The sequence below is a fragment of the Mercurialis annua genome, linkage group LG5 (assembly GCF_937616625.2).
Source record: "Mercurialis annua linkage group LG5, ddMerAnnu1.2, whole genome shotgun sequence".
Classification (NCBI taxonomy): domain Eukaryota; kingdom Viridiplantae; phylum Streptophyta; class Magnoliopsida; order Malpighiales; family Euphorbiaceae; genus Mercurialis; species Mercurialis annua.
Genome location: NC_065574.1, coordinates 5502937 through 5518520, shown reverse-complemented (window position 1 = coordinate 5518520; position 15584 = coordinate 5502937). Strand labels below are relative to the sequence as shown.

General features: G+C 30.5%; 2 protein-coding genes across 2 annotated transcripts; both read right to left on the bottom strand.

Annotated features, from left to right (window-relative positions):
* Positions 1-65: 65 nt before the first annotated feature.
* Positions 66-5688, bottom strand: LOC126680864 (LIMR family protein At5g01460). The gene is made up of 14 exons (XM_050376121.2): positions 5198-5688; positions 5046-5131; positions 4508-4623; positions 4241-4351; positions 3892-3990; positions 3669-3791; positions 3205-3267; positions 3046-3110; positions 2127-2236; positions 1911-2025; positions 1514-1579; positions 677-787; positions 518-584; positions 66-430 (listed from the first exon to the last, which is right to left on the bottom strand). The coding sequence occupies exons 1-14, from the start codon at positions 5545-5547 to the stop codon at positions 383-385; spliced, it is 1530 nt and encodes a 509-aa protein (XP_050232078.1). The 5' UTR covers positions 5548-5688; the 3' UTR covers positions 66-382.
* Positions 5689-11302: 5614 nt separating this feature from the next.
* Positions 11303-12469, bottom strand: LOC126680867 (cytosolic sulfotransferase 15-like). Its single transcript, XM_050376125.1, has one exon. It carries the CDS (start codon positions 12426-12428, stop codon positions 11376-11378), a length of 1053 nt encoding a protein of 350 aa, XP_050232082.1. The 5' UTR covers positions 12429-12469; the 3' UTR covers positions 11303-11375.
* Between the last annotated feature and the right edge of the window lie 3115 nt (positions 12470-15584).

Here is a 15584-nt window from a genome sequence, read left to right as displayed (position 1 = left end):
CCAACTGATTACCATGAATGCACAACACGCAGAAAGAAACTCCCCACAAAAAAAAGAAACAGTCATACAAATTTCAATATACTCTTACATTAAATCAATGAAATAAAGAGCAATAAACTCTAACATCTCTTTGTTTTCAATGCTTATATTACATCAACAGAAGTTATACATGCCGGACAGGAGTTGTACAAGCCGAAGCCACTGATTAACATTAACTCAACAAACAGTAATACATACAGAACACCATGTCACATGCGCCGTGGCCACCCAATTTATGAACACCATCTCTAAAACAATAATATGAGCAAAACTAGACCATACACATCCAATCCCCAAAGAGATGATGATGCAGCTGAAATTTCCAACTTTTACTCGAAACATCTTAGGAGGAAAGCTGGAATCTGCCACTCGCCTTTTTTCTTCTCCATCCCTAAAAGTTACCAAGTCAACACCAATATTTAGCCTCTCATACTAACCATAGCACCAAAATAATCATTATCACACTATTGACACTTACAAAGGATGCATATAACAGCAACGTCACAACTGCCAGAATAACGAATGCATATTGAAAAACATTATACCTGTTATCAAACAACACAATATTCCAGATCAGTGAATTCAATATTCCCCAACAAATAAATAAATCATTTCAAATGTTTACGCTGCAACTTACTTGTACAGGTATTTAATTCCTCGGAGAGACTGCAATGTGTGTCCAAATATTTCCTGTGCAGCAGTTGCTTGCGCATAGTAGCCAAATGCCGTTGAGCAAAACTGAATCACACTGCAATTTCAAAAACCAAATTGAAATAAAATACGCATTCCAAATCGGATAATGCCATAAAAAGCACCATCCCCCCCTCCCCAAGAAAGAAAGGAAAAAAACACAACGCAAAAATATAAAAGCTGGTGTCCAGGCAATGCATTAAGGTAGATTATACAAAATTTTATGGATTCATTTATATATAAACAAATACAGTTGTGTTTAATTCACTTACATAATCATTTAGAACTTTATTTTTTAAGTTTTACCGAATTAATCATGTTTATAACAAATATATAAAATAATTCATTTGCAAATGAGATGGATTTTAGAATACAATTGAACCAAACATAAGGTAAAAGCTAATTGGCCAAATACATTCAGAAAAACTAAGCTCCAGGTTCAAAGATTTCCTTATGGATCCATAGATCCACCCTGGACTTTTGGCCAAGTGCAGCCTCTTTCTCCTTGATTATAAAGACAAAGGAAAAATTACTAAATAAAGAGATCAAAAGTTCAGTTGGTAGTCATTAGACTCTTTACATCTAACAAACTGGGCATGGTTCCATCTGATATTCACAATAGCCAACACAAGTTTGAGCATCTGAGCTTTTAAAAGTAAATTGCAGCTAATAAAATGTCGCAATCATGTGTTGATTAGTTTCTACAAATCACATTCAAGAAGCAACTCTTGAAATATTAGAATATAGGAGACAAGCATGCTTTTATAAAGATAGAAATCCAAACCTAATGGAGCATAGAAGAATAAGTCCAACATTGAAAAGAAAGGAGTTCATCAGAGTGCCTCCCCACCTGTAAGACAAGTCCACTAGATCATTCAACCATTAAAGAAGGTCTATAATTGTGTCAAAAAGCCAAACCTTTTTTACTTTTAGAGAACCTATTCAAACTTTTCAAAAATTGTAAAAAGGCTATTTTATTAACACAAAGCACCCTCTGAAATATTGTCATTAAATCAATTTTGTCAAATTGGATAGATTTCTATCCTAGCTGGTCAAATTAGGATAGATTAATAACTTTTGAAAAATTTGGATACATGGCCTTCAAAAACAAGGATCTACTTCCAAATGATGACAACATGCTACAATTATCGACACAAAGCACCCTCTGAAATATTTCTTACTTCATGGGATGGATTGTGATGAAAACTAATCTCAGGCCCAACATCATTGCCCCAGCTATCACAGCGAGAAGAAGATAAAAGCAGAAAAATGCAAATGCCACTGTACCCAGCAGACCTAGCAAAGTTGCAGAATGTACATCAATAAATAAGAACAACCAACAAACAGGTAGGATAAAAAAGAGAGGCTAAAATAAAGCAAAAAAGCATCAGAATTACCCCAAACATCATCCAACTTGATGAAAACCTCATTCAGAAAAGGAGAAAGAGGCGGACTGATCAATAAATATATGATGATATGAGCAACCCAAGCCACTGAAACAATTAACCTAATAAACAAGGAAACAAGTGGCTTTCAGTATAAAATAACTAATCCACATGATAGTTGGACATATGTATAAGAAAATTAATAAGGCTAAATAACCAATATCAGATCAGCAAACATAAGAAAAGTTTCAATATAAGACCAATTCCACCAAGACTCGGCAAAAAAATTGTTAGTAACATAATAGCTTTCAATTGAATAAAACAAGATAAACCTACATGCAGCTCAACTGCCAAAAGTTCAGTTTTTTGTGGACGAAAAAATCAACCAATCAAACAAAGAGGATAAAGCATCCACATTTCATCAATTTCAAAAAAGACCATATGAATTCTCAATAATAAAAAAAGCTAGCATCTTTGTCGCTAATTCTTGAACCCCCAGGCTCTAACCACACATGGATTGGTCATGTCGACTAATTGTCCAATTTTTCAATTCGACGAAGACTATTTTTTCTTTCTCTGATTACCACGTGGATTGACTGCCAGGGGATTCTTTCACTGACAGCCATAAATACATCTATCCATAATACAATATTATCCGCTATCTTTACTTAAGCAAATTACTCTCTAGACTCTAGTGTATGACACTCAAGACCCACCCATGTATAAACAGTGCGACCTTTGGAACCAATTACTTAAGCAGATAAACCAAACAGTATGATTGACTTGTGTTTAGCTTAAACTGCCAATCAATTTGGGATTGAGAGAGTAAATTTTGTTAGTACATTTACAATAATTAAATAAATTATTTAATTATATTCAAACGAAGTTTTTAGAAAAAATAAAATTAAGATATTGGAGTGCTAGCACTTACCCTAAAATCCCTAATACTAGCTTAGCCAAGTACCCAAGAACAGTCAAAGCCCAACTTGTCTCAGCCTGAAAACAATCACCAAAAACATCAATGTAATGACAAGAATCAAGTCAACTATAGACTCCAGCAACATGTTAATTCTGTGTTTGGAATCTTTACCTTTTCTCCTTGAGGATACATCTCTTCTAAGAGGTTTACGTCTTCTTCCAGCTGAAGTAACTCCTGCAAGTTTAAGCATTCATAGTAAGTTTCAAGGCAACAACTAGGGATTAAAGCAGATGAATAAACAATTACATAATCTTCAGCACTTCAACATGTTTACAGATAAGAAAATTGAAAAACATCTACAAGTTTCGAGCATAATGTATTTGAGGTTGGCAAAATGTACTTGAGTTTCATAAAAGTTTTTGAACATAATGAAAATAAGTTTAACATTCATTTAGCAATTAAATAGAAACTTTTAATTTACTGAAGCAACGCTAACTTTCTTCCTTTGTCAGCATGGAACAGATAAAACAGCCACACAGACAGAAGTCTGGATTCTCAAGATATGAGTATCTCATGCAGTCAAGAGTCAAACCACTAAAAGAAAAATAATTGCATAGTTTGGAGTTCCATATTACCTTCTCTACTGACTTCACGTTTTTACGCCATTTTCTTCCCTTAGAACCACTTCTTTCTTCCTGATGGAGTGCATCAGCTGCTTTCTTTAACTCTCTTGCTTTTTTACCAAGCTCAGTTGCTTCCTAGAGAAGATTAACAATTGTCAATAGGATAATAGATGTGCATCCCTAACCTATGGGTTTGTATTAATATAGATAAACTAAAATTGTAATAAAACATTACCTTAATATACTGTGAGCGAGTAATAACAGCTTTCGGACGACGGATGAACGCAAATATAAGTCCCAATGGTAAGCAAGCAATACCAACACCTCCAAATATCTAACGCATATGAAAAGCATAGTAAGAAACCTATAGCAAGCAACATGGGTGGAATAACAAATTTACCACATTTCTACACATATTTAAATAAAAATTTCACTCTGCATACACAGATGCACAGCTACAGCTTTTAACCATAGGCCTTCAATGATGAAATCACAAGAACAAAGTCACTCATGCTGAAAGTCAATTCTGAAACTATGGACATCTACAAATTCACAAAAGATAAAGCATTGAATGTATGTTGTACCGAAAATAGTACAGATCCAACAATTGTAGCCAGAGCGACGACATATTCTGGAAATGTGGTACGCATGGTCCATGTTTTCTCTGAGGAAGCATTTGCAAGGTAAGCAGAGCACTGTAAGAAATACGAAACTTATAAATGACAACGAAGAATGGTAAAAAAAGACGACTTCAAAATATCACTCAAAAATTTAAAAAGGATCTGCACTGCAAAATGCAGATAAAAAATACGAAATAGAACAGTGAAACCATGTTCCTTATATATAATAACCTGGTGTGCACCGTTTCCGATACACGGTTGGCTACTAGAGAGTTCCCAATTATTTGGGAAGTTACTTGTTGTTGAAGAGAGATGCCTGACGGTAAAATCTACTTTTCCAACAAGACCTGAGACAGCATCAATGAACATCATAACTCAATGATACATTAATCTGTAGTCCAACAAGAAAAGTACAATGAACAAATTTCGATGAAATATAATATGATAGGATTTAAGATAATCATATTTTAAGAAACAATGAAACTTTCATATCCTAAGATACAATAAAACAGTTTAAGGCAGCAGTAGTGGTGTAGTAACAGTCTTTTTCCTAAATAAAAAAAGGCACTATTCAGTAATGCAGAAATACAAACTCAATTCAAATCAACTCTCGTAAAATCTCATATCCTCTAGTGCTGTAACATAATTCACTTCTTCCAAAATGCCCAAGTTATTCCAAACATAAACGACTTCCCTAGCTACAACTCTACCAAATTACATGAAGATTGGGCAGAATGAAATAAACAAAGAAAAATTGCGTAAAACGAACCATATAATATGCCAAGCACAAGACCACATACAATAGCCGTTGTTACCACCCACATTAACGCGCTTTTTATCCTTTTTCCAACACTCCTGCAACCAAAACAAAACAAATATAAAAATCAAGAAAAAAATGTAAATTAAATAAAAATGACCTACTTGTCCTGGTCTCCTTCGTAGAAAAACATAGCGAAGGGAATGACGAAGAACACGAGCACCGCGTCGATAATGTATACAGCGATCCATAGATCCTTCATAGGGAGAGTGAGATCACAGGCGCCATTGTATACAGCGTGGCGACAGGCTTGCCGGTTGGCGACGTCGGCCGGTAACATGAGAATGGAAATGAGAGCGACGGAGAGGCCTAAAACGACGACGAATTTGGGGAAATAGGCTTGGTTTTTGTCGTCGGGATGTTGATAATTGACGAGAAGGTAAACATTAAATAAGAAAACTATAATGCATACTACTATAGCAACAATTACTAGAGCCAGATTGAAATCTCCCATTGTTAACACTCGACGGAGAAATGTTTGATTTCTGAAATTAGGGTTTCTTTATTCTAGTTTTCGAAATCGAATTTTTTCTTCAAAGAAGACCAGGCCAGGCTGGCTAGAAAATTGCTTTGCTACAACCAAAGCCAATAGTATAATATTTTTTCCATTTTGAAATCTGGCATTTTTATTCATTAAAATATTTGTTTAATTTTACTAATTTATTTAGTAGACATGATTCATGGGCTTGGATACCCACTCAGGCCCGTCTTTAGGCTTGGGCTTGGGCAATAATTTTCGTCCTAAGTCCGAACTAGAAAAAAGTTCGCTATTTTATGGGTGGGCTTGATTTTCATTTTTATAAATTTTTCATATAAGTCTGTTCAAATTCGGTCTGAATACGTAAAATTATAGTGTTACGGTCGGATTTGGATAGGAAACATAAAATCTGAGTCGGGCTTGTGCTTGTATAGAAAAATTGAAAGTCTGATGAACCAGTCCCGAGCCCAATCCATGAACAGGTTTAGACATGTGTAGGTTAATTTAAAAAATGCAAAAGGGACACAAAATATACATAGAGTATACTTATTTTTTTTATAAAGTATACACAAAATATATAATAAAAATACACAAAATATAATTATTATTTTTCATAAAGTATATATAAAAAATACACAAAGTATACATATTATTTTCTATAAAATATACACAAAGTATATAATAAAAATACACAAAATATACTATTATTTTTTATAAATATACACCAAATGTATTTATTATTTAAAAAAAATACCAAATTTATTCAAAAATGTATTAGAACTAATTATTTTAAAATTATAAAATATACACAAAATATACATAGAGTATATTTATTATTTTTTATAAAACATACACAAAATATACACATCCGTTGTCCGGAATAGGTCTAACCCACTTCCTAAATCTAACCACTCCGATGAAATTTCTTACTACATATAGTATACAATAAAAATATAGTAAGTACCTTCAATAAAAAATTACTCCCTCCGTTCTAAAATGATAGTAGAACATTTGGACAAACACGATAATTAAAAAAATTACAGTTGCATTAGTTAAAATTTATTATTTTATTTATTTTTTCAATTTTATCCTTTTATAGTTTTTTAGATATATAAATAATATATTAATGATTATTTATTTTATTAGTTTATTTTGCATTGGTATTAAAAATGATATTTATTTTATGTTGGATCATGAAACAATTAATTTATTTGACAATAACTAAGTATATTTATTGGGGGTAAAGAAGACTTTTAACTTTTAAATTGTTAACCAAAAATAAAAGGTACATATAATTTGAGACGTTCAAAATAGAAAGACGGCCTACTTTTATAGGACGGAATGAGTATTACTTACTTTAAGAGCCGTCTTATATAAATTATGCTTTTATGTATCAAAAGTATACAAATTATTTATTAAAATTATATAAAATGTATGTCTGAGTTAAATACAACAAGACCAATTTATATACAAAAAATATACATATAATATACCAAAATACTTTATAATTATTTTAACATTTTTATAAAATATACACAAAATACACATAAATTATACATAAAATATACTTATTATTTTCTATAAATGTTTTTGATATTACAAAAGGAATATAGAGAAAAGACAAAAAGTATATAACAAATATACATTATTTTAAACAGATTCTATCAAATTCAAAACCCAACATGACATAATTACTAACAAAGTATATACAATAAGTATAGAAGATAGACAAAAAGTATACAATAAATTAAATTTGAAAAAACTAATTATCAAATTTTAAATCAAACATAATAATTAGTATATTTTTTGTATATTTTTAATATATAGAACAAAAAAGATGGATGGGAAAAAGAATAGTTTTATGAGTTTTCTTGATTTCTTCCATTTTTATAAGTCAAAAATTCGAAACCATGAAACAAAGATGCTCAAATTCTAACAGACCTGAATACAAATATGCTCAAAGAATGCATCACTTATCTTATAATTTGAAGAATCACAATATTTATGAACTTTTGTTGAACAACACTGTAAAACAAACTGACAGATTGAACAATTCATAAAGCCAAGACGAAGCTCTTAACAAATTTACAAGAAACATCGATCTAATCATCTCTGCCGTCACCGCCGCCGCCACCGTCACCTTTTCCATCACCTTCATAACCACCTCCGATCTCACAAATCCTCCCCCAAATCTCCTCTGAAATCGCCATAACCGGCAATCTAGGCTGCCTAAACAAAACAAAACAAAACCACTCAACTTCTCATTACTTTTCATTTCCTTCAAATCCCGCGGCGTTCTCATTTCGCCAACCGCCATAACATCGACGATCACCTCATTATCGTCATCACTGTACCACTCCTTCACCACCGTTACAACGCCGACCACGCGACGAGCGCCGGCGCCGGAGTGGTAAAAGAAGCTGAGATCGTTAAGTTGCATCACTTACCTAAGTTACCTTATCATTTAAAGAAGTGCAATATTTATGACCTGGGTAAAATTGCAGCAACAATTATGGTTTAAATGAGAGACAAAAACACAATCTAATTGATTTTACAATTCAATTTCAAAAACTTAGGCTGGTTTAGTTTTATGATTTTGATTTGTCTTTAGTTTAGAAGAACAAAAGTTTGTGGAGGAGTAACTCTGAATAAGAAGACTAAAGAAAGAAACTAAAAAAGTGATGGAGGTAAATGATTTTGGGCTATCACGTGCTGGGTCAAAAGAAATAAGGTCCAATACGTATAATAACTTTCATAAAGTTTATGATCAAAAAATATAATGGAACACGTAATTTTAGAATTATTTTTCAAAATTAAGTGCTCCTTCTAATTTCCTCTTTTTAAAAAAATTGGCCATAAACAAAAAAAGCCCAACATATAAGGTATTTTTGGATGCATAATTTTACAAGGCTTCTTTAGATATATACCTAAAAAAGATAAAATATTCTCAAGAATACTACCTCAATTTCTTTTTTTGAGAAATACAATTTGTACTTTTTTTTTTCAAAAATAACTTTTCTTATTCTCAAAAATATTTTTTTTAATCTCAGAAATACGATTTTGGTTACCCAGCGGTATACTAACACCATTGGTTAACCAAAAAAAAAAATATTACAAATTTAAACCTCCATTACTATTAAACTAGTTGAAAATTCTATTACAAACCCCTCCGCATTCATCACCGCAAGAGCAACCGTCAAATAAAATCTAAATCGTCTTTTTTTAAATCTAAAATTATTGATTAATCATTAGTTAACCATTTGTTAACCAACGGTGTTTTAAAAACAAAGGTCATTGGTGTACCTTTAGTACACCATTGGTTAAATTAGCAACAAAAATAAAATTTAACAACAGTTAACTAACAATTTTATTAATAATATATTCAAAATAACCTTTATTACAAGTTACCCAACAGTTTACCTAATGTTAATCATTGGTTATCCAACACCCAAAAAAATTACAATTCTCATAACTCAAACAACAAAAAAATAAGCAAATCCATAAACATTTTACATTGTCGCGGCGCCGCTGTCCCCTTCTCCAAGCGGATCTCCTTGGCTAATTCACTTAATGACATCAGCCTCATCTTCTCTACAAGTTATCCAACGGTTTACCTAATGTTAGCCATTGGTTACCCAAACACCCAAAAACATTACAATTCTCATAAGCATTTCCTCAAACACTTAGAGTGCAGGTTGTGCAACAATAAAAATCAAAAACTGCTGTTGACGGTGGATGAAGGTGGCGGGAAGAACGGCGACGTTTCGACGGTTTGAAGGGAGCGGAAGCAAAAACAGGGCGGCTATGGCTAGTCTCCTCCCTCTTCTTATTTCTAAATCTGAAACCATTTTAACAAGATCTGTAATTTTTTCACTTTCTTTCATTTTTTCTTTTTTCTCCAGCCACACCACTCAGATTCATCCAAACAACTCCAAATTTAAAAAACAAACAACAACCAAACGATTTACGATGGCGGAGGACTTGCGACAGCAACAGCGGCAGCGGCAGCTTGAGGTTGGCGGCGACGACCTGGGAATTGAAGGCCTTTACGATTTGGTGATGATTGAACGGAAGAGAGGAGAATTGAGATATGAAATTAGGGTTAAAAGTGGCTGTGATTTTAATCGTATAATAGAACATAATAGAAACCTAAAAATCAAAAGTAGAAAACCTAAAAATCAAAAAAGAAAGATGGAAATTATATTATTCAAAAAGGAAAATATCAAACGTATTAATGAGAATATTTTAGGTAAAGACCGTTTTTTGTTTAATTAACTCAATTTTACAATCAAGAAAATGAACAGGCTAATGTTGGGTAATGGATTCTCAGCTTCTCAAAGTATTCAAATTATTGCCAATTTGCCATGATCAAGTTTTAATTTGTCCTATTCTAATTATTAAATTAATTTCATTTCAACGAGAATTGTTTGGATTAAAATGCATATGGAATACCATATTTTGCTTATTTTTGCATCGTATCAATCAAATTGCTTATTTTTTCTTAAAAACTTTCATTTATGTATAATTTTATTTTACTGAGAATTTTTAGATAAAATTATGCATATAATAAGTTTTCAAGTTAAAAATAATAATATTTATTATCACATGCATTTTTGTCAGAATTGTTTTTGTTGAAATAAAAATAGATTTTATACTACTAAAATGAAATAAATTAATATTTAGTTGTCAAATTACAAAATAATAATACTTTGAGTACCCTCCAAATGAATTACCCGCTAATGTCGAGAATCTTGATATATTTTTGTAAATATGAGAACTTTTAATTTAAATCTTTCAGACGAAGTCGGGAGTTATTTTTGGAATCAAATAGTTTTCTTACTCATAAAACTATATTATTAATGAAAGTGATAGACTAAACTCATCTAGAGACCCTTGAACTATATCATTTTTGTTTGAAAGCTCTTGTACTATTTTTTTAATTTTCAAGTCTCTGTACTTGACTAAATTTCGATTTTCAGGTCCTTTTGAAAGATTGGAGGAACAAAAAAATTGTAAGTAGAGGGATTGAAGAAAACTAAAAAAGGACCTGAAAATCAAAAATTACGTAAGTAGAGGGACTTAACAAATAAAAAAAATAGTACAAAACCTTTTTAAACAAATATGATATAGTACAAGGGCCTCTAGATGGGTTTAGCCAAAGTGAAATTTATTATTATATTTAATTATTTAAAAAAAATCGCCATCCTAAAATTAAGAATTATTTCATTACGAATGACACGCTTCGCCTGCTCCCGGCGAAGGAAATTACGAAGCTTTGATTCGTCTGTTGCTTCTTGTAAAATAATCAATATAAACGAATTTTTAATTTGAAATAAAAAGAATACTAAAAACTCTCATAAATATAGTATAAGTTCAAACTTGACATATATTTTTTGGTTGGCCATCCGGTTTTCAGGACTTTACTCTGACTAATTCGGATTCGACCCGCGTCGCGCACCTGGCATAGTTGGTGAGTCTGCCAGCAGGGATTTTCTGCATTCACAAGATTCGAAACCGAAATCTTATTTAAGCGATACCAAACCCGCTTACCACTTGAACCAATCCCGTTGGTCAAACTTGACATATTTTACAATTATCTCCAAGTGATTCTATTATCCAATAAAAAGAAATATATTCTCAAACAAACATAGTATAAGTTCAAACTTGACATATTTTACAATAATCTCCAAGTGAGTCTATTATTCAATAAAAGGAAATATACATAAAAACATTCTCAAACATCAAACTGAAATGCTTCATTAATATGATAAAATTACACATCTAGAAGTAGTGATTAAACATGTCTAGGAAAAGACCTTAAACTGAAGACCAGACCCACCTAACTTGTCCTCTATAATATTAGTCAACCTCTCCACCATTGAAGGGGACAAATAATTAACCCAATCACCAACCTCACCTTTTCTAAATAAATGTCTATTCTCACAATTCAAAATAGATCTTCCAGATTTATTAATTTCCAACTCTTTTAATTTCTCAAAGCTACAAAATTTGTCCACCTCTTCAATAGCACCACTTTTTTCTTCTTCAATTGAAAAAGGACAATTTAGGAATTTGGCCAACTTCTTCAACTGAAATAAACTGTTTTCTTTCAAATCTTCATATTTTAAGAACAGCACTTTATCAGGATTTTCTTTGCTCTCATTCCAATACCCTAACATGTGTTCCCAAAACGGACCGAATCCAACGATTCCTTTGCAATATTTGTCGAAACATTCATCTAAAGGCAAATTAGGTTTAGTTTCTGATTTTAGTTTGTTGCTGTAAAACCAAGAAGAGATGAAAGTGTCAAAAGGGTTTCTACAGATGTAAACGATCTTACAATTGGATTTCTTGATGGTTTCTTGTAACGCAAGAAACGGAACGTGGGTGGCGAATAATCTAGGGTTTGGAAGTTTTGATAGGTCGGGAACTTGGAGATTTGCGTAAAGCTTGTATTCGAAGAAAGGGACAAGATCATGAGGGTTTGAGTTGAGCAAAGGATGCGATTTTGATGATAACGGGAGTTTCTTGCGGTTCAAGATAGCGAAAGTTAGGGCTTTAAGCCATGTGGTGCCTGATTTTGGTATTGTAGCTACAATAACATCACTATTTCTTGCTTGAAAATGGGTTTGGAATGAGATAATTGATTGAATTTCTTTCGGTTGGCACCAAAAGTTTTGAAATTGATAAATATAAGGAGTTCTCCAACCTTTTTCTTTTGGAAGAGAACCAAGAAATTGTTTAAATTCATGACTCAGCTTCTGATCTTCCACTTCATCTTCTTCCCGGCTTCCTGCAAAAATATTTAGTTGATTTTTGGGTGAAATTGAAGTGATGGTAGAGGTTGAAATTGGCATTTTGTTTCTTCAATTTCAATATGATATGAAGTAGATATGGAAACTTAGGTCTTAAGAACCTTATTATATACACACTTGCTTGTAACGCACTCCATGAGGCAATTTTAGCACGTTTTGAACAAGGTGGTAATTCGTAAATAATGAGAGTTGATCTTAGACGCAATATCTACTAATAATAAAATATAATTGTTTTATTTTTAGTTTTTATGTAACAATGTCTGTCTAGATTCATTTTGTGCAATCACACATTTAGTGTATCTGCACATGCTGTTCTTAAGCAATATTAATTTTTATTTATATGCACATCAAACTAAGTGGAAATTTTTCATCAAAAAAGGGGAAAACTATGTGGAATTTTATGCATTATCATTAAAAAGAAGTGAGAAAATTCTATTGAATTATGAAGCTGAATGTTAATATAATCGAAACCTTTGATTAAAAAAAAAAGATAATGTCGATTTTTGTATTTATAATCGATGAACTCGTAGTTATTTGTTTCATTTGATTAGAGAGAATTCATCAAAAACTTATATAAAGAATTTTTTTTTCCATTTTTAAGGTAATTAAATTGTATAATTTGAAAACTTTTTTTGATAGTTTAATATAAAAGTTAGTTAATGTTATTCTAAATCTGAAAAATGAAATTCAATATAGTAGTACAAAAGTACGAAATAGAAAAGAAAAATATTAAGAATGGGAGTGTCGACATGCCGTAAAAGTACACTCCCGTGTGCCGACTCGGAGGTGATTCATATGCTAAGCAGCCATCAATAATGTATAATTTGCGCACACCAAATCAGCAGTAATGCCAAAATAGGCACAAATTTGAGCTGCAAATTGGGTCTCTTTACAAATTTTAGTTGCAAATATATTTTGCCGACAATTAAAGAGCGATTGATGTGCAGGACAGGAGCTTAGTTGGCCTCACCACACATATTAGATTGAGGTCAGGGTGTCTTCTCAACAGGGCATGTCTCAATAAATTACTTTATAATATTAATTGCACCTATTTAATTATTCAGAAACTCAAACTTTTTAAATTTGTAATACTAATAAAAACATGGCAAAAGGCTCATTTTAATTTTTAAAATCGGACAAAAAAAATAAATAAGTTCCCAAAATCGAAGCTGGCTCACTTCGCGCCCTGTAATTATCCAAAACAACTCAAATTACACCGTCGTCAGTTTCTTCAGTCAAGTAATGATGTGGCATATAAGGAAATTTTTTAAAAACATCCTTGATATTTAAAATACTTACGAAATTTATATTTATAAATTTTCTTAACTATTTTTCACTCTCTTCTTCGTTTAAATATCAATAATTCAAAAAATACTTATAGGTTAAAATATTTATTAAAACAATTAAAATACAATTAAATATTTTGAACCCTAATTAAACACTTCAAAATTCAATTAAATAAATCAAAATTTAATTAAACCAATTAAAATTAAATTTAACCTAATTACATTAAAAAATTAAAAATTCGTCCCGTTTGTCTTCTTCAATGTTTTTTTTTATTTTAAGTTTATTTAAAAAAATTAGTTGGAATATTTTTTTGTCGGTGTGGTTTACGGCGGGTGTTTGGGGGTGAGTGGGCGAATTAGATTTAATTAGTTGAATTTTGAAGCGTTTAATTTTATTTCGAAATATTTAATTGTATTTCAGTTATTTTAATAAATATTTTAATTTTATATATTTTTTAATTATTATTTTTAATGTAAAAGAGGGCGAAAACTGTTAAAAAAGTTGTAAGTATAAAATTGATAAGTATTTTAAACATTAAAGATTTTTTTGAACATTTTGCCTATGTGCCGCGTCATCATATGACAAAAAAAATTAGCAGAGTCAAGTGTTCGGTGCGATGTGAACCGTTTTGGACAAATGCAGGGTGTGAAGTGAGCCAATCTCAATCTTAGGGTTTTTTTTTGTACCGACCTCCGAAGTTAAAGTGAGCCTTTTGCCTGAAAACATTAGTTTCATTTTAATTATATAATTTCGAACTTTTAGATAGACTCTATCAACTACATCATCCGTAAACGAGCCAATCATATATACATACTGTCAATTTTTTGACGATGAGATTAATAAATATACGGATGATTTAATAAACTGGCTTTACTTAAAAATTTCTAAATAGTATTTCCATTATAGTTAATTATATATACTCACATAATTGCGCAAAATTAACGTTATATTATTTTTTCTAATAACTTTGTATTTTAGATTTTTATTTAAATTAAAAAATTGTTTTATGAATAATATTAATTATTTTACTACTAAAATACAAAATTTAATAGTTTGTTATTTTTTTATGTTTTTATAATAAACTTTTATTTTCAATTTGTTTCATTTAAATAAAAAAAATATTATATTATAATTATAAATTTTCAAATTGTAAAGAATATTAGTTATTTTGCTTTTATTTACTAATAACAAGATTTATTAGATACAATTGTATACAAAAACGAAAATATAATTTTGTATAATCTGTAAAATTAATTATAAAAAATTAAATTAAATTCCCTTAAATTGAATTTATTTAGTTTAATTTTTTAAAATTAATTTTATTAATCAACCAGTAATAATAAATAATTTATACAAACTATCTCATGATAACATTTCCTTTGTGATAGATTTTTAGAAATATTTGATATCTGAATTCGTTTTCTGAGAAGTCTATTAAATAAAAAAAATTGATATTTATTGCAGATCTTCTAAAGACATCAATTTATATTTTGGTATTCAAGAAACAATAATTGTATAATTTAATCTTACTTTATTAATTTATTTCGATCCAACCTTTGTAATATTTTTATAGCTTAAACTAAATTTTAAATTTTAGTTTATTATTTTTTTTATATAATTTTAAATATATTTTTGTATCATTACTTAATTTAAAATTTAGTTTCAATTAGAAGCTGATGAATAAATTTGGTAATATAATATAAATAAAATATTTTATTTTTAATTTTCTTAATGCCTCTTTTACTTTTATTTTTTTATTACATTTTTTTCGGTCATTATCAAGTCATATAAGACTGAGTTTTACAATTAAAATTCTTTTTATGATGGCCATATAGGTTGGTTACTCAAATGTGAATTTGTGTATAGCTAAAAATGCACTAATAATTACCCGTGGCCTTTAATTTTTACTAA